This window comes from Sodiomyces alcalophilus (genome assembly GCF_042370955.1).
Source record: "Sodiomyces alcalophilus JCM 7366 unplaced genomic scaffold ACRALscaffold_4, whole genome shotgun sequence".
NCBI lineage: Eukaryota > Fungi > Ascomycota > Sordariomycetes > Glomerellales > Plectosphaerellaceae > Sodiomyces > Sodiomyces alcalophilus.
In genome coordinates this window covers 5,280,768-5,301,335 of record NW_027263535.1, presented here as the reverse complement: position 1 = coordinate 5,301,335, position 20,568 = coordinate 5,280,768, and the positions used below count along the sequence as shown (strand labels likewise).

Sequence of the window (20,568 nt, the reverse complement as noted above, 5' to 3'; positions counted from 1 at the left end):
AATATCTCTTCGATTTATAGCCGGCTTAATAGACTATAATAGCCTAGATACCACTATGGATAAGGATTCTCGAAGCTATCGGGTAAAAGGAAAGCCGTCTATATAGGTAGGCGGGTAAGGAGGTTAACGAACGGGTCGGTAATAAGGTCCTCGGTCTTTATAGTAGGAGGCAGGCCTATATTATATCGCCGCTCCTCTTCTTTAGCCTTTTCCGTGTACTTATTAACGTATACCTTTATTATCTCTTTTAAGCCTAGAGGTAGGCGGGACGGGACGGTAGTAACGGCGGGAGCGGTAGAGTCTATAGGACTCTTCGGATCCGGTGCTATAGAATCGGTAAAGGTAGTAGAGCTAGCACGAGAGCTTTTTGCCGGAATAAAGGGAATAGCGGGAACAGGGGAGTCCACGGGAGGACTCTTTTCTACTATAGGAACGGTAGGCGTAGCGGGCGTCTTTTTCTCTATAGAGTCCACGGGAGGACTCTAGACCAGAGGAACGGCGGGAGGGGCGGAGGTAATAGCAGGTTCCTTTATTATAAAGTCCACGGGAGGACTCTTCGGAACCATAGAGCTAACGGGGCTTTTCGTTATAGGCGTGGTAAAGCTAATATAAGAGCTTTATAGCGGGACGGAGGGAACGGCGGAGTCCACGGGAGGACTCTGAACCGTAGGAATAGGAGGAAGGGTGGTAGTGGTAGCGGTAATAGTAGGTTCCTTCGTCACGGAGTCTATAACGGGGGGACTCTTCGGAACCGGTGCCACGGAGTCAGTAAAGGCAGGGGAGCTAGCACGGGAGCTTAGCGCCGGAATAAGGGGATTAACGGACTTAACGCGCTAGTTCTTCTAAAGCGCGGAGTTATCGTAGCTTTTCCGGATTATAGAGCTAACAGGGCTCTTCTTCGGGCATATACACCGACGGTAGCTATCCTAACCGTAGGAATAGCACCTAATTAGGCGAATAGAATCGTGCCGGGCGGTAGGACTCTTCCGTGGAGTCGTACTTCTACCGCGGCGGTGGCTCTTCCGACTACTACTTCGGCTATATAGGCTACCCGGGACGGAGGGCTGCCTACGTCTAGCGACGTTACCGTTAGTCTGATTAGACGAACAGGAAGTAAACGGCAAAGAGTCTTCTAATCGCAGAGCGTATAGCTCCTATAACGCTGCCTCGCACGCCTTTAGCGCGACTCTCGCGATAACCTTAAAATATAAAATCAAGCCGATTAAGAGGAATAGAAACATATCCCACGCGCGGCTCTGACTACTCTAACCCTGGTATTATATCCTCCTTTTTCTACGACGTCGCCGTCGTGATATCTTCCTCTATATATTCGACTATTAATATGCAGGCAGTCTCTGCTCTTCCGGATCCGTGGTACTCGGGACCGTAAAACCGGATCTTTAGGACTATTAATATATAGGCAGTCTCTGCGTCGGGATAGGTTACGGCTATTACTAACAAGTAGGCAGCCTCTGCTCTTCCGAAGCACTATCGAGATCGCTCTTCCGGAGACTCAGGCCCCGGGAAACTGTTTTTATAGATTTTAGTGTATATAGTGTTTTTATTATTTTATTATTATAGCTATATCGTATCCAGAATCTAAACTCGTATCGTAACCTTATCTTTCTTCTTTTCTACTGCCTACGTAACGCGCTATTCTTCCGGGCCTTGACCTAAGCCCTTCGGCCGCTATTAGAGGGTAAATCTATAACTAAAGCTATATCGTATCTAAAACCGTATCGTAACCGAAGCTATATTGTAACGAAACCAAGACTCAAAGACTCAAAAACCGTAGACTTAAGACCGAAGACTTAAAGGGAAAACCGTGACCGTATCAAGACTAAGACCAATAATCGTTAACAGGCCGTTCGTTTAGGCAGGCCGGAACTACCCTCGTGCGCAGGAAAGGTCCCACGCCGATTATATCCGCCTCCGAGCACTAATTAAAGAAAGGCGAAGCCGTCACTATACAGAACGGCTCCGCTAGGGCCAAAACAAATAAATAACCAACTAACCAATAATAGGCTAGCCGAAGGGAGGGTCAGGCTCGTCACGGGTCCGTATCTAGAGCTAAAGGGTCCCGAGGAGACGGTCGCCGGGCCTCTAAAAGGGTCGGCAGTGGTCCGATCAGGGGAACGAATAGCTAGATAGGTAGGCGGGCCTACGGTCGGCTCTTCTGGATCGTCTAGATAACCAAAAAGGGAAGGATAATACAAATTATGATTATAATAGGTGATAGGTGATAATCGTGAAAGATCGGACGAAAAGCTAGCTAGATATAGTGGGTCTATTCCGAAGAATAGCCGTATATAAGACCAGATCTCTAGGACCGCGTGCGTGGTCACGTGATATCCATAACGTCCAGACCCGGAACACGGGTCTGCCCCTTTATAGTAGTTTAGGAAGCGTTCCGTATAGGCCTCCGCTTTTATCGTTTCTATTACTTTTAGCGTTACTAACTTTATTAGCCTATTTATAATCACTTATAGGAACCTTACCCTGCCTTCGCCGGTAAGTAGTAGGTCTATTATAAAGTTTATCGCGAGGTAGCTATAAATTCGCTTTAGTACGGGTAGTGGTTTTAGTAGCCCGCGCTTTATATTCCGCTACTAATTACCCCTATTACACGGGTTATAGTTACGGATAAACTTCCGTATATCCTTATTTATACCGGGCTAAAAGAATTATCGGGCTATTATAGCGATCATATTCTCCCTGCCCGGGTAGCCGCTAATAGCCAAGTCGTGGATCCCTTATACGAAGTATCCTCTTAGCGGCGAGTTCTTTTTAGAGCTTAGAACCTAGAGACGATCCCGGAAGGTTATATATCCCGCGGGGTTAAAGGAATATTCCGTGATCTATAGTTACAGTCTAAGGGAGGGGTTAAAGCTATAAGCTCTTATAGTAATCGCGGCGAGGACTCCTTAGTACTAGGGGTTAGTTACTATAATCTTATCCTAAAGTCGTTAAAGGTCTTTATTTACTTTAAATACACGCTTAATAGATATTTTCCGTATTATTAGCTTAGGGATTATTTTTAGGATCGCGGAGTTAGGTATTAATTAGATTACCCGTCCTTATTCCCGGTTATCTAAGCTATCCTTTAGGGCGTCCTATTTATAATAGGAGAGCGTATCCGCTATAAAGTTCTTAGTACCTCGCCGGTACTCTAGTATAAAGTTAAACTAGGCTAATTCGCTAGCCTAGCGGCTTTGGCTTTTAGTAAAGGACCGTTTAGTTATAAAGTACTTAAGGGCCTTATAATCCGATAATATTATAAATTACTCGTAGCTAGTTAGTTCTCCCTTGTAGGCGAGTATATAGCTTATAATTACTAATATCTCCTTATCGTGAATCGGGTAGTTATACTCTGCTAGGGTAAGCTTATACGAGTAATACGCGATTACGTAGTAATATCCTAGCTTATCTACCTAGGATAGGATACTACCTAACGCGTAGCCTAAATAGTCGGTCTTTAATATAGTCTTACGGTCTAGGTTCTATAACTATAAAACGGGTTTTATCTAGAAGAGTCGTTTTAGCTCCTTAAAGGCGGTGTTTTCTTCGTCCCCCTACCTAAAGAGCCGATCCTTCTTTATTAGTGCTAAGAGGCGGGCCGTGATACCTATAAAGTCGTAGATAAATATCCGGTAATAGTTCGCGAATCTTAAGAAACTTTATACTCCCTTTAGCGAGGTAGGGGCCTCCTAGTCGCGGATAGCCTTTAACTTCTCGGGGTCGTAAAACACTCTCTTATCTATTATAACGATAAAGCCTAGATATTTTACTATTATTACGCTAAACTTATACTTAGCTGGGTTTAGGTTTAGGCCGGTATCCGTGAGCCTATATAGTACTAGCCGGACCTTCGCCTTATAGTCCTTATAAGATCTACTCGAGTAAATCAGGATATTATTAATATAGGCTATAATAAAGTTATTAAGGAACTCTTATAAGGTCTGGTTAATATAGCGTTAAAAGGTAGCGGGTACGCCGCTTATTCTAAAGGCGTATACTAGCTACTTAAAAAGACCGAACCGTGTTCTAAAGGCCGTCTTACTCTTATGCCCGGGAGCTATACGGATCTTATAGAAGGCGGCGATTATATCGAGCTTTATAAACCACTTAGCGCTAACTAGGTTATATAGGGTCTTAGTAATTAGGGGGAGGGGGTAGCGATCCCGCTAAGTGATTATATTTAGGGCTTTATAATCATAGTAAAAGCGTAGCCCGCCCCCTAGCTTCTTCACGAATAAGACCGGCGTGGTAGCCGCTAAGCTACTAGCTTATATAAATTCCTTATTTATTAGGTCGTTAAGCGTTTTCCGGAGCACTAGTAGCTCTTCCCTTAATATACCGTAAAGGGGCCCCCACGGTAAGGTCGGCTTAAGCCTATTAGGACCTTATTTTAGGGTGATTTCGTGGTCGATGCCTAGTTAGTAAGGGGGTAACTCGTTAGCCTTATTAAGCGCGAAGAGGTCGCCGAACTCTTATAGTATATTTATAGGGATATAGTCCCAAGGGTCTACTAGTTCCTTTTTACGGAGGGCCTTATCGATATCCCGTATACTAACGGCCCGGATTAAGGCGTTAAACTCGTCTCTTTTTTTTTCCCTTTAATCCCCTTTTTATCTATTATTTCGTGGCCGTAAATACCTATCCCGAGACTAGCCTTACCTCGCGGATAGCTTATATATCGGCTAGTTCTTTCTCGCCTACTACTCGTAGGTTAATATCAGCGACTCCGTGGTATAACCTACGATTCTTTATATAATATATAACGTTATTATATTCTAGCCACGGTTTTCCTAGGAATATATCCTAATCTAGTCCTTTTATTATATAAGCAAAGACTCGTTATATATAGCCGCTAATCTTAAGCTTAAACGCGGCGATCCCGGTGTTAGTAGCCGGCTTAGACGTATCCGAGAATCCTTTTAGTAGTCGTCTCCTTTCATCGACTAATAGTAACTAAAGTCTTTAGGTAAAGCGTTTATTTATAATAGCATAATAGTTATAACCCGTATCTATAAGAGTATATATATATCTTTTATTTACTCGTGTTAATATTAGGGCTAAATCGCTACTAGCTAGGTGTTTAAACGCCTCCTACTCCTGCTATAGGGCGGCTATCGGCTTTAACGCCCGTTTTTATATTAAAGCTATTCTTTTCCTAATTCTTTATTATCCGAACCGTCTAACCTCACGGCGACGTTACTATCCCCGGCCTATACCTTCGCTACGCGGACGCCCTTAGCCTTGCCTTTATCCCGGGACTTATAGTTTATATAGATATATCCCTTTTTCCTATAACTCTAGCACTCCCGGTTATCACGAGGTCGCTCTATAGTCGTGTCGGGCCGGACCTGATTAATCCCGCCTATTATAATATCTTTATCGGTATTAGTCTCTTAGTTCCGGGTTTAGTTCGGTATATAAGTGTTCTGGCTAGTTAGGCGTAGGCCTTTTAGCCTCTAGGCGATGCTCTAGACCTTAATAACCTAGCTTATATAGTCGTAGGGTAACTTCGTGGTGACTAGGGCGCTACGTACCTTCTAGCTTAGGGCTCCCTTTAGGAAAGTGATCTTCGCCGAGTCTACCTACTCGTTACTACCTGCTTAGGCGATCCGTTTTTCGAATTTTAATAGGAACTATAAAAAGGTTTACTCCTCGTATTATCTAAGGGAACGTAGCGTAAAGGCCGCGTAAGGCTATTCGTTCTAGTCCTTATATATACGGTCTAAGTAGGTAAGGAACGACTCTGGGTCGCGGGTACCTCCTAGCCCCCCGGCGGTATAGAAGGCCGATACTATTTACTAGGCACTTCTTTTTAAGTATAAGTTAATATAGTATTATATTTTAGCTTAGTTATTAAATAAGTGTTTATTTAGTAGGAGCTTATCGTGTATCTATTACGACTAGGTAGCGTACTCTATTCGTTTTCTGCTAAACTTTATAGGGTATAGTAGGGGCTTAGTGCGTAGCGGATATAGTTCGCTTAGTTCCTATAGGACTACGATCTAGGGGGGAGTAGAGGTTGCCGGGGTCGGAGGACCTGCCACCGACTTAGTAGGCGTGTTTATAGGGGCTCCCTCTAAGGGGGGCGCGAGGTTAGGGGTAGGTTACTACGGGGTCTAGACGTTTACGAGACTATTTATAAGTTATTAGAGTAGCTTTTATTATTAAGCTATCTGTTCTTATAAGGGACCGAGCGTTATATTAATAGCCTCGGTGATCCTTTTATCCGTTTACTTAGCTAGCTCGGCGGGGTTTATAGGACCGCCGCCGCCTAACGGTGCGTTCGTATCTGACTCTATACTAGCGCAGCGCGTAGGGTTCGCTAAATTCTAGCTATATAAGCGGCTAGTTATAGGGTAATCGCACTAAGTAAGGCCGAATAATTATATTAGCTAGAATTAAGGAAAGAAAAGGAAAAGGTTTATAAAGAGGCGTAGGATTTACTAGGTTTATACGAATCCTTAGTAAGGGTAGCGCGAGGTCCGAGCGTCGGTTCTATGTGCTAATTAGCGGTTCTGGCCTTATACCGGAACTATACTTTCGAGGGGTTAACCCGTAATAGCGGGAAGATATTAGCGCGGCGATAACGATCTATAGCGTTCAGCCTAGCTAGAATTATATATACACCTATAAGCGACCTATAAGAGTTATAGTATAACCCGAACCCGTTAATAAATACTATAATCGGAGAGGACACTATAGTATTAGCCTTATCCTAGTCCTCGAAGAGTTAGCGGCCGTATACCTTAAGCTCTAATTCGGCATGAATAGGATATATATAGCATAGCGGTATAAGCCGCCCTTAACTGCCGTCGGGCTCCTAGTGTAAGACTCGGCGTATATAAAAGGCTCTGTTATAAGGCGTTTATATAGGCTTATGCTTTAGGTACTACTTTGCCTTTTTAGCCCTAGGCTAGCCTCCGACTATTATAGAAGCCGAAGGGCTTAGATTATCCAAGGTCTTACTCTAACTATAGTCGTATACAGGACCAGTAATCCGGTGTAGTAAATAGGTCTCGGGGATATAGATAACAGCCGCGTTCAAGATCATCTTATCCTCTTCCTACGGAAAATATAATTAGCCGTGGAAGGGGTTTAGGGGGAGCATAGTAGCAGGGCGGGATATAATAAAGGCCTCCTAGATCTAAAGAGCGAGGTCATTCTTACCTGCTATACACGGCTAGCTACGATAATTATAGCCTACACCGTAAACACGGCCGATATACGTAGACGATAGATCTTCGGTACTAGCTTCCCGATAGCAATAGTCCCCCTCCATACAACGGTAAATCACAAAATCAGACAGGAAAACTATTAACCTAATTTTAATAACTTCGTTACTATACTCGTCGACGCGGGTAGTAATAATATAGGCATAAACACTAGAGGTGGTACGAAGTGATAAAGCCTAGCTATATAAATAAAAGAGCTCTATAGGGTTATTAATAAAGATAGCAGGGCCCACGTATAAGTTACTTATTATATCCGAATTTATAAAAGACGTAAAGATATTAACGGGATTAATAACATAAAGAGTTATAGTAAGTCCAGCTAAGATAATAATATTAGCAGGGTCGATAATCCGAGTTATAGATTTATAGCCACGAGGCCTATAACCCTTACCCACCTTATTCCTGCTTTTTCGTTACCTATTCCGTAGGCAGTTTCTTAATACAAAAAGGGATCTTAGCTATCCGTATATTCATTAATAGGAACCTCTTCGATACACGGTTTATTAAAGTCGATACTAATTAGGTAGGCCTTAGATATCAGGGATCGGATATCTATCTCTACCCTTTATAGTCCGAAGGACTTTATAAAGGGCACCGTACTAGGTACGGTTCATCCTAAAAATATAAGCAAAAAGACCGAGACCTAACTAGAATTCCGAGAGGTAAAGGTATATATTCTATTAGTAAGGGACTAGAATCATAGGATTATCGCGGTCATAGATATAAGTAGTATAATAAACTAGCTACTATAGCTTAACTTCTATCTCTATTATAGAGCCTTATTCGGGAACTCTTAACTCCTCGTTATCGTCCTTATCGAAAGGGATAGACTTAATACCTATAGTGATATTATTAACTAGCTCGTTATAGTCGATAGCATACTATAGTTCGTTTAGGTTAAACCCTGGAGGTAAAAGTTCTTATTACTTATCTAAGTCAGGAATAATATCATCTCTAGAATTAAGGATACCTATAGATATTTAGCCACTAATTATTAATTAAGATATAAAGCCACTTACCTTTAGCTGTATTATTATCCTTATTACTATCGTCTTCTTTATCGGGTCTATAATCAGACCCTTTTATTATCTCGATATCGTTATCGTTAAATTCGTTACCGCCTATCCTAAAAGCGAATATAATATTATTACTATTATAGTTATCGTCCTAATTATTATTAAAACCCTCTTAGTACTTATAGCTCTGCTACTAGCTAGGCTCGCCACGCTACTTAAGTATCTATAAGGCTATTCTATAACGAGGCTTACGGCTAGGCCCGGTATCGCTATTATTCCTAGTACCTTCCCCTGGATACCTAACTATACGACATCAAGGTATATTAATAGTGAATCTAGTAATTATATATATTCTAGGACTTACCTATTTTAATAGTAGGAATAAAAGAGAGGTAAGATAAGAGGTAAGATAAGAGGTAAGAAGAGAGGTAGGAAGTGTAGAAGATAGTAGGAAGTAAAGATAAATAGCAGACTGGATTTATAGGAGTAAAATAGGAGTGGTTTATATAAAGCTAAGGCCCTAAGGAGGGGGGGGGTTAACGGGTAGGCGCACCTGCCTATAAAAGGGGAAGGAGGTAGAAGGTACGCTCCTGTTACCGGGCATACTAAGAGGCGTAATAGTAAATTAACGGCCTACCTCCTTACTTTATTCTTATTTTTCCGTTTAGGTCTTCTTTTCTCTTTTATTAAAATCTCTGTTTATTTTTATTTTTCTATTTTAACGACCTTAGCTATTAAAGACCAGCATAACCCTCTTTTTAGGTAGGTAGCTAACTTAATTTTTCCCTCTTTTCTTACTTATCTCTAGTTTAGCAGTTCTTAGTCTTTACGTTACCTACTAACTTTACCGGTCTTCCTAACTCTTCTATTAAGCATTATATTATTAGTATTATTATATAGACCTTTAACGATAGCTCTAGCCGCGGTAATAAAGCCAGTTAAGGTGGCCAAGAAGACTAAGAGATCCCCCCTTACCTTCGTTCTACTACTAGTCAGGGACTTAATATCAGGCCCCGTCCTCCCCCTCTTTATATCCAGCCTCGCCGAGATAGTGGCTAGTATAGTCCTATTCCTCCGGGCCCTACTCCTCCAGGCCCTGCTCCTCCGGGCCCTGCTCCCCCCGGCCATAGTGGCTCTAGCGTCCCCTACTCCCCTAGTAGTCCTACGGCCACGCCTATAGCCGGCACTAAGGTATATACTTATTATTATATATCCTAGTATAGTAATACTATATAGGTACTAATATAGTTAGTTCTAGCGTCTATAAAGAAACATTAATCCGCGTCTTCTTAAAAAGACCTCGCCGCCTTCGCCTATACTATTTAGCTACGCCTAGGGTATCCGCACTCCTACTATCCGTTCTAAGCAGTCGATTAGTCGTAGCTAACCCGGTAACAGCTCGGGCTAACCCGGTGCTATAAACCCTCCTTCCTCTCCCGCTATTAATATCCGTATTAAATTCCTAAACCTTTTTTTAGAGCCGACTCGGGAAAATATTATAAAGCTACTAGATAGCCCCCCGGCCCGCCTAGACTAGACTCCTACTAGTATCACCTTGGCTAATAATTAAGGCTAAGAAACTCCTCTTAACACTCCTATCTATAGCCGCCCAGCTTAGCTATATCAGAGGATATTTATATCGCTTACGAATAACGAAAAGGCCGATAAAACCGTTATTATAGACTAAAAGTGCCGTAAAAATCAGTTTCTTTTTTACTATAACTGGTTTATTATAAACAGTATTATAAAGGCCTATCCGGAACTTATCGTTAATAGCGTTAATATAATTAAACTACGCAAAACATACCTTAACCAGTATACTTAGTTCTAGTATAACTTCCTTTTCGTCGATTTTATAACTTAGATTAAGAACTTCCTTACCGATAATCCCTACCTAAAGGTTCTTTACGACGTTAAGCCCACCTCCCCTAACTTTGCTATTAATATACGGGAAGTGCGTTAAGTCCTTAAGCCTTATCTAAATAAAAACAGCTAGTAAAAGATTTAGCGGTTTATCGCCGACTATATTAATTATAAGGCCACTTTTACTCGCCACGATCAGCTCCCTTTCTTTTATATTAAGCTAGTCTTCTTTACCCTTACTCCTAAACTTATTAAGCTTACTAACAACGAATAAAAGAGGAACTAAGAGCTTAGAACTCCTGCTAACGCGAAGCCCTGGATCGATAAGACCTAACGCAAACTTATTCGTTAGATCTACTAGGCACTCTATACCGATAAGCGCTTAACCTATATTAACCGTAATATCTTTACCTAGAACACTATTACCGCTAAGCGTTAACGTATAACGGTTATAAAGAATCTACTAGCCTAGTATATCTGGTTTAATAATAACCCCCCCCCCCCCCCCCTCCCCTACCTATAGCTACTCCTACTAAGCCAGGCCCTTCTTATATACCTAGTATACCTGGTTCTAGCACTTCTAGTTATAGTCCCGGCGGCTCTAGTTGGACTAAAGAAGACCCTTTTAATAGCCTGTCGGGATAGTCGGGTAGTGGCTTTAGCTTAGATAGAGCCTATAACACTTATAGTTAGACTCTTACTACTTTTAGTAGTAGCAGCTATATATTTCTTACTAATCGTATAGATATTAAAGATAGTAGCGTGGATAATAACACCGGCACTATCAGCGAGGATAAGATAAGCAGTATTACTAAAACCCTTAGTACGGAGAGTCCTACGCCTATTTATCGAAATATCCGACGTTAAATTTAGACTTAGGCGGATTAGAATAAAGCATCCTCTAGTAAGTTAATAGATTAGTAGGAAATCAATAATTATATTATTATTATAACCTGCCCTTAGCCCCCTTATAACCACGTCTAGTACGTTTCTTATAACCTTAAATCGCGCCTTATCGTTATAACCTCTCCTTTAATACTAATATTATAACTATAATAATAATAATAACTAATATACCGTTTTACCTATTACTATTACTATCACTATTATTATTAGGGTAAGTCTATTTATCCCTAGAAGACACTTAGTATATAATAATCTAACCTATAGCCTTTAGTAGTTAATAAGATATAAGTAAGTCCGAGCCTTAGTAGCAGTAATAGTGGCAGTGGTAGTGGCGACCTCGTAGCCTATAATAAAGCCATAAAAGCATTATGCCTAGTAATATACTATAACGCCTAGATAAGATTAGCTCTTAATAGGCTAGATAAAGTAACTAAAGGCCTTTATATCGGAGGAATTTATATCGACCTTGCCTATATCTAACGCTATCTGCCTATAGCTATAGCTCCCTTTATTTAAAATATACCTAGTAAGTATCTTAAATATTATAATCTCTCGGGGATTAATTATATACTAATATCTAGTATTATAGGCAAAGCTAATATAATAGGTAGCTATTTAACCTATATATCCCCCCGCTACCGGGTATACCTATTATCCCTTCGATAAATAATATCGCTTTAGATAATAAGGGCGGACTAGAATCACTAGATAATAAGGCCGAGGGTAGTAGCATAGAACTAAATATTAGCGGCTATAAAGCCGATAATAAGCTAGATAAAGGCGATAAAGAGGAAGGCAAAGATACCAGGGTAACTATATAGATACCGTATATTCAAGCTATTCTTCTATCGCGATAATATTGTTTAAGTTCTTAAGTCGTTAAAAGCGTTTAGGACGTTCCAGTTAAGTAGGTATACTAACGAAGTATTACTAGCCGCGTGCCCTGATATAATTAGTTAGTAGAACCATAGCCAATCATATCGTATTCACTGCTTTTCGGCGCTATACTATTTTCGAAATAGCGTAGTTATAACCTACTCAAAACATAGACGCTAAAATTCCCCGTCTTCGTATTAGCTTATAATCCAGACTAGGAGGCTATTCTAGGATAACTCTACAGCCTAGGACAGTGACCGGATCCTAGGATAAGTGCCTAAATCTAGCCTAACTCTTTTCCTTATTTTCCCACTAAGGTATTATAAGTCGCCCTGTTACACGCCTCTAGCATGAATTTTTCGTCGATCCCCTGGGTGCGTACCGAATCCCATGCCCCCGGCAGAATCATGGTGATGATATGCTTTATCACCTCGTTGATTGTTAGTCAACGCTTTGAATCGAAATCTGCAGCTGAGCATTTGCTTCAAGTTGTGGCATGTCTATACCACTCGATACTGAATCCAAGTTGCTCTGGCTCTCCCAAAGAAAGCACATGAAGAAGTCCGCGCTTCTCCAGGTTCTGACAGAATGTTTTTTTCAAAGAGAAATCCTCTGCTGAGCCGTGTGATCCGATGCCACAGCTATAGCCATCCGATTCTCCACCATAAGTTTCTTCAGGCTTGGTTGCCTCTCTGGTGCGACAAAGCACGAAAACACACCAAGATCTGAAGCTTTTCCATAAACCGCGAATAACGCGGCCTATAACCGTACACCATTGCGGGGTGGATATGTTTTCAGCTTCGTTGTCTCTCCAGTTGTTTCTTCCAGGAAGGAGCGCCTCTGTGTATGCGGCCAATTCCGCAATCGTGGCATATTTGTTGTGCCAACATTTCATGATGATGTCGTCAATTAACGGATCACCATCTAACTTGGGAAATTCCATGTTCTGCAGTAACTCCACAACTTTGCGTCCATGCCCTTTAGGATCCTCGCTAAGACGTCGATCTCCGTAGACCTCAAAGCCGTAGTTTATGAGGTAGTACAAGGAACCCAAGGCGAATTGTTCAGTTCGAGGACCTAGGAAACCGGAACTCCCACGTCGTCCTTCATCCTGCTCGTCGCTGTTGAGTATTCGTCCATACGGGGCCATGCAAGCTTCAAAATCTGACCCAATTTCAGCCGTACAGTCAAAATCTGACAGTTTCAATCTGTTGCGATCGAGTAAAATGTTTTCGGGTCGTAGGTCGCCATGTGCGAGATTGAGCGATTCTAGAAAAGCAACGGCTTGAGCGAGGTCGTTCATCCATTCCTTTCGTAGGGATAGAGGTTCCAGTTTCTCCACTTTAGTAACCATAGCTGTTTGCTGGTCGCGAGTATGGTTATTTTGTATTCTCGACCAGAGGGTTGCATCTAATGAGGCTGTTAGTAGACACACTTGTCAAACATCAATAAGGGTCGCACCTCGCATGTACTCGATGAAGATGCCGTTGTCCGCGTAGAGGAAACACTGGACTATAAAAGGGCACGGCGGATGTTGAGAAAAGATCTCATAGATCTTGAGTTCCTTCCGAAATTGCTCTCGCTCAAAGTCGCCAGATTTGGGGACCTTTACAACGATGCGAGGATGGACCTCATAGACAAAGGAGATACCTCCCTTCCAGACCCAGTGCACATCAGGAAATTGCTGCCGGATATCCATAATAGGGATAAAATATAACAGGTTAGAAGAGGAAGTGCAGAGAGAACGTTGCTAAGCGTATAACGGAAGCGAGTAGAGAGAAGCAAACGGAGGTTAGATAGCTAGAGTACCTAGGGGACTCTCTGTGGAGACCTCACATTTCCATGAGTACCACTATTTGCAGCCGCCCTGTCTGATATTTGCAGCCCTCTCTATCCTATTCCGGAAGGTTACGCGAGCCCGCGCAGTAGTCTGCATACGCCACTAGCTTGGCTGCATATTTCACGTACCGGTACGTACATATCAGGACAAGACTTTCTCACCTAATCTTATCTCTGATATCTGTACCTGTAAATTCACTACTTATAATAACCTTCTATACATAAACCTCTAGGCGATGCGAATATCTAACGTCTACCTAGAGGTAGAAGAGAGTGGTGGAAAGCGTGGTGGAAAAGGGTAGTGGAAAAGAGTAGTGGAAAAGAGTAGTAGAAAACAGGGCGGAAAATTTTTCTTATAAGGCCACGTAATCAGTCACGTAGTCAGTTATATAATTAGTCACGTAATTAGTTATATAATTAGTTATATAATTAGTTATATAATTAGTTATATAATTAGTTATATAACCGATTATATAACGGATCACGTAACTACTAGCTAATAATATATACGCCTTAATATAATATAATACGGTATATAATTAGTTATATAATAAGCCACGTAACTAATTATATAACTAATTACGTGGCCTTATAGGAAAAATTTTCCGCCCTCTTTTCCACCACTCTTTTCTACTACCCTTTTCCACCACCCTTTTCCACTACTCTTTTCCACTACTCTTCCACCCTCTTTTTAGCCCTCGGACAGGTAAAGGATATCGGGTATTCTAAGATACTTAAAGATAATAAAAATAATTGAAAAATAGCAGTGATTTTATAGTACAGAGCATCAGAGAAAAATCACAGGAAATAGCAGCAGTCTTAACAACATAAAAATTTTATCGTGATCCAGGGTATATACCGGTACGTGATATATACAGCCAAGATAGTAGCGTATATAGTATAAAGGGGTGGATCGGAGACCCAGTGCTATATCGTTAGGACATCACGTGACGTTATAGGACGCGCGCATCTTTTTTATTTATCTTATATATTATATATATACGTGGCGACGCCACCTAGACACAGGGGGATACTTATTATCCTATATAATTATTATCCTTTTAACCCTAAATTTTGCCACGTTCTTTATATTCACTTCGTTTAAGCTACGTTACCCTAATCAGAGCAGCGCGCACTCCTAGAAACCTTTTCTAAAGGTCTCCTTATTATATATATTATTTTAGTTATAAGCACTTCGTGGTCTTAAGCACTCTTATTATTAAAGACTTATCCGAGATTATACTACCTAAGCCGTTCTGTATAGTAACGGCTTCGCCTTTTTTTAATTAGTGCTTGGAGGCGGATTTATTTAGTGCCTAGGAAGTCCTAATCGTCTAATTAGGGTAACCGAAAGCACTTAAGGGGAGTTCCGGCCTACCTAAATAAACTATATATTAATTACGGAAAAGAGAAGTATATAGCTATAAGGCCGAGATTAAAAATAAAGCATTAATATTTAAAATTAGAACGGAGATCACGATAATAGCCTAGGAAACCTGCCCCCTATATAGGCTTAATAAAACCTAATAACCAGAAAAACGGGGAAGGATCCTCCTTACTAAAAATAAGATAAGAGCTATAGACGGAGAAAAAGGCCCCTACCGCCGATAAGGTAGAGGTGGATAGGAAAGCGAGAGGTAGTTAAGAAAAAGGTACGACGAATAGAACGAAGAATAGATTAACTATAAGATAGATTCCAGATATAGTATAGATATAGACACGGAGGGCGCGCTCCTTTACCGGAATAGGAAAAGCTATGAATATAGACTATTAGGGGCCGTAAAGCCTAGATATAAAAAAATCTTTTACTATAACCCTTTAAGTAGGAAATAATAAAGGCATAGGGTTAACCTTATTATAATTAAAGTAATACAGGCCTATACGAACGGTGGTAAGTCCCTAGCCCTGAGAATTTTAAGAAAATCTAGTTATATAAGGCCCTAACGGTTAAAAGAACCTATTAAGGAGCCCCGAGATACCGCGCCCTTATAGACCCGGCGGTTAGGTAAACCTACTAGTAGATCCCGGATACGACTTAAACTAATTTCCTATAACGGGTAGCGATACCTTATCCTATTCCTTATAGGTATCTCCGTTAGTCTAACCACAATAGGTTCCCTCCTAAGCCTTAGCGGAGAATACTTATATTATATCCTTTAGAGCCCCTAAGAAAAGGGCTCCTCCTACCCCCTATCCAGAGCATTAAAAAAATTACATTACAAATTACATTACATTACATTACATTACATTACATTACATTACATTACATTACATTACATTACATTACATTACATTACATTACATTACATTACATTACATTACATTACATTACATTACATTACATTACATTACATTACATTACATTACATTACATTACATTACATTACATTACATGTAATTTGTAATGTAATTTTGTAATGTTGGGAGAAAAATTACAGTTTTTATTATATACTTTTAATATATATTAGATACTATATACTAGCTATATAACCATATATTATATATACTATAGCCTATTATAGTTATTAAAGGTTAAATCTATAAATATATACTATATATATCTAGGTGAACTATTTTAATAAATTCCTTTAATAATATCTATATAGCTTTATATTTAGATAAAATATAGTAGGTATATATATATGATAGATAAATTAGATAAAGTATAAAATATAGACTAATATACCCTAAAACTCCTAACTCCTTCTATATATATATATATATAACTAAATCTAGTTATATATATCTTCGTCATCAACTATAAAACTAGACGCTACTGCTATTTCAGCTTCTTCTTCTTCTTCTTTCTCTGTATATAAGTCCTCTTCTAGCCCATAGTCGAATAGGTCGTTATACATCTTCGTTCCTATACTATCTTTAAATTCCCAATTCTTTAGTAGAACTAGTTCTTTTCGAGTACTGGCTTTAAGAGACGTTCGACGCTTGGATATAGTATTACCCGAGGTATTAAAATTACCCTCGATAGCAGCTGTCGTAGCCGGGATTGCTAGATATCGGGGGGCTATAATTGAGAGTATAGGATACTTCTCTTCGTTACTAGCCCACCACTCTAGAGGATCGATCTAAATTAAAGGTATATATTAGTATATAAGGTATAAAAGGTATAGTAGCGAGGGATTATATATACCTTATCCATAGCTTGAGCCTCTTCTATATAGGTAGCTATTTCGTCGACTCGAGCCTTTTGATTTATTTGCTTTGACTGTACAGGGAAAAGATCGTCTAATCCTATTATACTAGGCTTAGGCCTAGGATTATTGTAAGGAAGTTTTCCCTTAGCTGTAGCTGCCCCTATCTCGATATTAAAATTAGTTCGCCGAATCGAATTATCTCTTTCCGAATCAGAACTATCCGAGTCTGAACAGCTAGAAGATAAATCGACTATCTCGATTCGTTTATTCGAATAGCCTAGTTTAAAATCAACCTTATTATCCTTCTTTTGTTTATTAATAATTTCTCTTCATAGCCTACATAATATAAATTAGCTTTAATTATTAAGTACTTATTAATAACTAGTTTATGATACTTAGACTTACGTATTGTATTCTTCCTCGAGATTCTCGTATATCTGTTGCTTAAAGGCGAAAAGATCAAAGGTATCAATATTCGCATCTCGAAATAAAAACGAGTAGTTAAATTGCGGATCTAGAATAACACTAAATATATAAGGTCGGAATACCCTATAATTCGAAGAAGAAATACGGCGGGGTATATATTTTTCTAGCTTATTAAGGCCGGCCTTAATAGCTTGTATAAAGCTTTTTGCGTAAGGGTTTAGGCCTTTTCCACTCTATAGATATATATTAGTATATAACTATAATAGTTAATATAGTATATATAAGAAAAGGGAACTAACCTCGTCGATCTGATTATAGTTACTTTGGTGGAGTTCTAATTTATCTTCTAGGCCCCTATAGATTCTACCTGTTAAAGGTAGAACTAAATTGCTTGTGATATATGACTGTGACTGTAGCCTTATTGTAGCTGGATACAGAGTATATAGTATATCGCGTAGATATACTAGCTGAAGCCATTGATTTTCAGTTGGAAAACTAGTTCGAATAATCGGATTATTAGTGTTTTTATATAAAATAAATAAAGCAGGCCGTAACTCGATTGCTGTATGTAGCATAAGATATATAGAGTTCCATCGCGTATCGTTACCTAGTATTATAGTATTAGTATATATACTATAGTTATATAATATTATAATAAGTAGAGTCTTATTATATACATAGAGGTATTTTTGTTCGGTTATCGTTGCTTGCTATTAAGCCTTTGGTTTTCGTAATAGAAAGAGCGTCTTTAAATTCACTTTAAAGCTTACTATTATTCTTAAGAGTAATAATAAGCTTCTTTAAAACCCCTAGAATACCTATTATTATTTAAGTAAGTATATATCAAAAATAGGTAATATATATATATATAGCTTATAAACTTACTATTCATTAAAGACTGAACCTTTCGTCGTTGATCGTTAGTCAGAACTTCAAGCGTATAACTGCTGACTATAGATAGATTCTGGAACTCTAAAACCTCGTTATCTTTCGTACTAAATACTGTAAAGTTATTTATAATATCGTTTGCAACGAGATTATAAATATGATAAATGCAACGAATATCGAAAAACTGTAGATTCTTCTGTTTTTATTATGTAATAATGCTTTGTAGAAAGGTATTATTGTTACTTCCGTTATCCCTCGTGATACTATAGTTATATTAGTATATAATATATATACATATAAGAGTATATAAAAGGGGGTTATAATAACTTGAAATAAAATCATAAGATAGTTTATACTTTTCCATAATCTCTTGGTTAAATACGTCGAGGATATTAATACCAGAGTGCGTGTCTTATAGCTCTTCAAATCCTAGTTAATAGTATTAGTATATATATATATATATATATATATATATATATATATATGTATATTAAGAGGTCTTACTAATAACAAAATACTCTAAAACAAACCTCGGGCTAATATAGTTGCAAATCACGCCCAGGTAGTTCTTCGAGTCGATGGACGTCCAAATATCGAGTTAAATTGATATTTGTGTATAGTGTTTTATAGCCTCTGCAATCTTATATATAATAGTATCTAGTTTCGAATCGAATACTTATCGAATAGCTGTCGCGAGCTTAGAATAACATAGCTTTAGTCCCTGCCTATATTATAGTTAATTAGTAAAAGTAATATATATATCTATATATATATAAAGAGAGAGAGAGGGGGGGTAATATAGAGTGTATATATCTTATATATTATAATATTATAATAGATCTCTAAACGACTCCGAGGACACCGATTGAAACGAAAGATTATTATCGATTATAAAATAAATAACCTTACGAAGAGCGATAGAATTATTAAAACCGATAATAGTATTCTGGCGAGGACGTTTATTAAAATAACTAGTTATATCCGATGGCTGACTAGGGCCCTCTGAATCAGAGGTTCGAATATTATTAACTATATAAGGTTAGTATTAGTTATATAACTATACTTAAGTATAATATAATATATTAAATATAGTATAACTCACATATAGCTTTAGTAGCTTCTTTAGCCTCTGATATAGCTATATAACGATGCTTATTCTGATAGTGTTGGACAGTATTCGTAGCCTGAAATCGCTTAGCTTTAACTGTAATTATATGATTATAGTTCGGTATCTGGCATTTAAGGTAAATTCGACGTTCGTGGCTAGGATTAATAGGTGCTACTTCTGCCTTAAAAAGACCCTTAACTAGTATATATGCTTTACTAGGCTTCCAGACCTGAATAGGGTTATTTTCCTTATCTTCGGTAAATCTTCTAGCAGGGGGGGTTATCGTGACTCTCGTATTCGAAGGCGTATTAAACGTAGCCCTAGTATTCGAAGGTGTATCGAACTGTTGATCCTCGGACGTCGAACTGGTAACAGAAGCCGTATAAGTATCCTGAGAGCCTATTTTCTAAGTGTAAAAGATTAGAAAATCAAAGGGTTTATAAGTATAATAACTTATTTAGTTAGTAAGTAATAATATAAGAAGCTGATATAACTAGATATAGAGTATATCTATCTTAAGTAGTGTAAGAAATAAAGAAATATAATTTAGATATAGAGCAGAGAGTAAGTTATTTATACTTCTAAATGTTTATGGTATATTAATAAAATATACATAGATTCTATAATAGATACTATGTATAGGGTATAGAAAATACCCTATAAGTTAGGATATAATCTAAGCTATACCTTAAGCTATATTCTAAGCTATACTATAGTCTGTATACTAAGTTATATTCTAAGCTATAGCAGAGTCTATATACTAAATAAGCTATACGATAGTCTATATACTAAGTTATATTCTAAGCTATACTATAGTCTATATACTAAGTTATATTCTAAGCTATACTATAGTGTATATGCTAAGCTATAGTCTAAACCATATACTAAGTTATAATCTAGGCTATAATATAGAGTTATATTAATATAAATCAGATATAGAATACTCTGTATAAGTATACTAATGTAGGACTATAATAAAGTAAACTATAATATATAATAACTGCTTTATAATCATAGAGTATTAGCGTATAGTAGAATAATCTTTTACGCGGAATTATTAATATATCCTGGCGGCTATCGGCCTGTACAGGGGTAATCTGCAACGCGGGATAACTAATATATCCCGGAGGCTACTAGTCCGAACAGGGGTAATCTGTAACGCGGGGTAATTACTATATCCCGGAGGCTACTAGTCCGAACAGGGGTAATCTGTAACGCGGGATAACTAATATATCCCGGCGGCT

General features: G+C 38.7%; 4 protein-coding genes across 4 annotated transcripts; all 4 read right to left on the bottom strand.

The window, feature by feature from the left end:
• Nucleotides 1-8,029: 8,029 nt before the first annotated feature.
• Nucleotides 8,030-9,394, bottom strand: ACRALDRAFT_1070510 (uncharacterized protein; the record flags this gene model as incomplete). The annotated part of the gene is made up of 3 exons (XM_071017776.1): nt 8,030-8,088; nt 8,270-8,371; nt 9,352-9,394. 3 exons carry the CDS (start codon nt 9,392-9,394, stop codon nt 8,030-8,032), a joined length of 204 nt encoding a protein of 67 aa, XP_070875476.1.
• Nucleotides 9,395-12,081: 2,687 nt separating this feature from the next.
• On the bottom strand, nt 12,082-13,681 carry ACRALDRAFT_1081699 (uncharacterized protein). The gene is made up of 2 exons (XM_071019196.1): nt 13,373-13,681; nt 12,082-13,321 (listed from the first exon to the last, which is right to left on the bottom strand). Exons 1-2 carry the CDS (start codon nt 13,608-13,610, stop codon nt 12,396-12,398), a joined length of 1,164 nt encoding a protein of 387 aa, XP_070875475.1. The 5' UTR covers nt 13,611-13,681; the 3' UTR covers nt 12,082-12,395.
• A 2,954-nt stretch (nt 13,682-16,635) lies between these two features.
• Nucleotides 16,636-16,815, bottom strand: ACRALDRAFT_1016801 (uncharacterized protein; the record flags this gene model as incomplete). The annotated part of the gene is made up of 1 exon (XM_071014736.1): nt 16,636-16,815. A coding segment is annotated over one exon (180 nt), but the record flags the coding sequence as incomplete, so codon positions are not given.
• Nucleotides 16,816-17,231: 416 nt separating this feature from the next.
• ACRALDRAFT_1070512 (uncharacterized protein) lies at nt 17,232-18,580 on the bottom strand (the record flags this gene model as incomplete). Its single annotated transcript, XM_071017777.1, has 7 exons — nt 17,232-17,238; nt 17,308-17,561; nt 17,628-17,695; nt 18,099-18,146; nt 18,214-18,330; nt 18,460-18,479; nt 18,573-18,580. 7 exons carry the CDS (start codon nt 18,578-18,580, stop codon nt 17,232-17,234), a joined length of 522 nt encoding a protein of 173 aa, XP_070875473.1.
• Nucleotides 18,581-20,568: the final 1,988 nt, after the last annotated feature.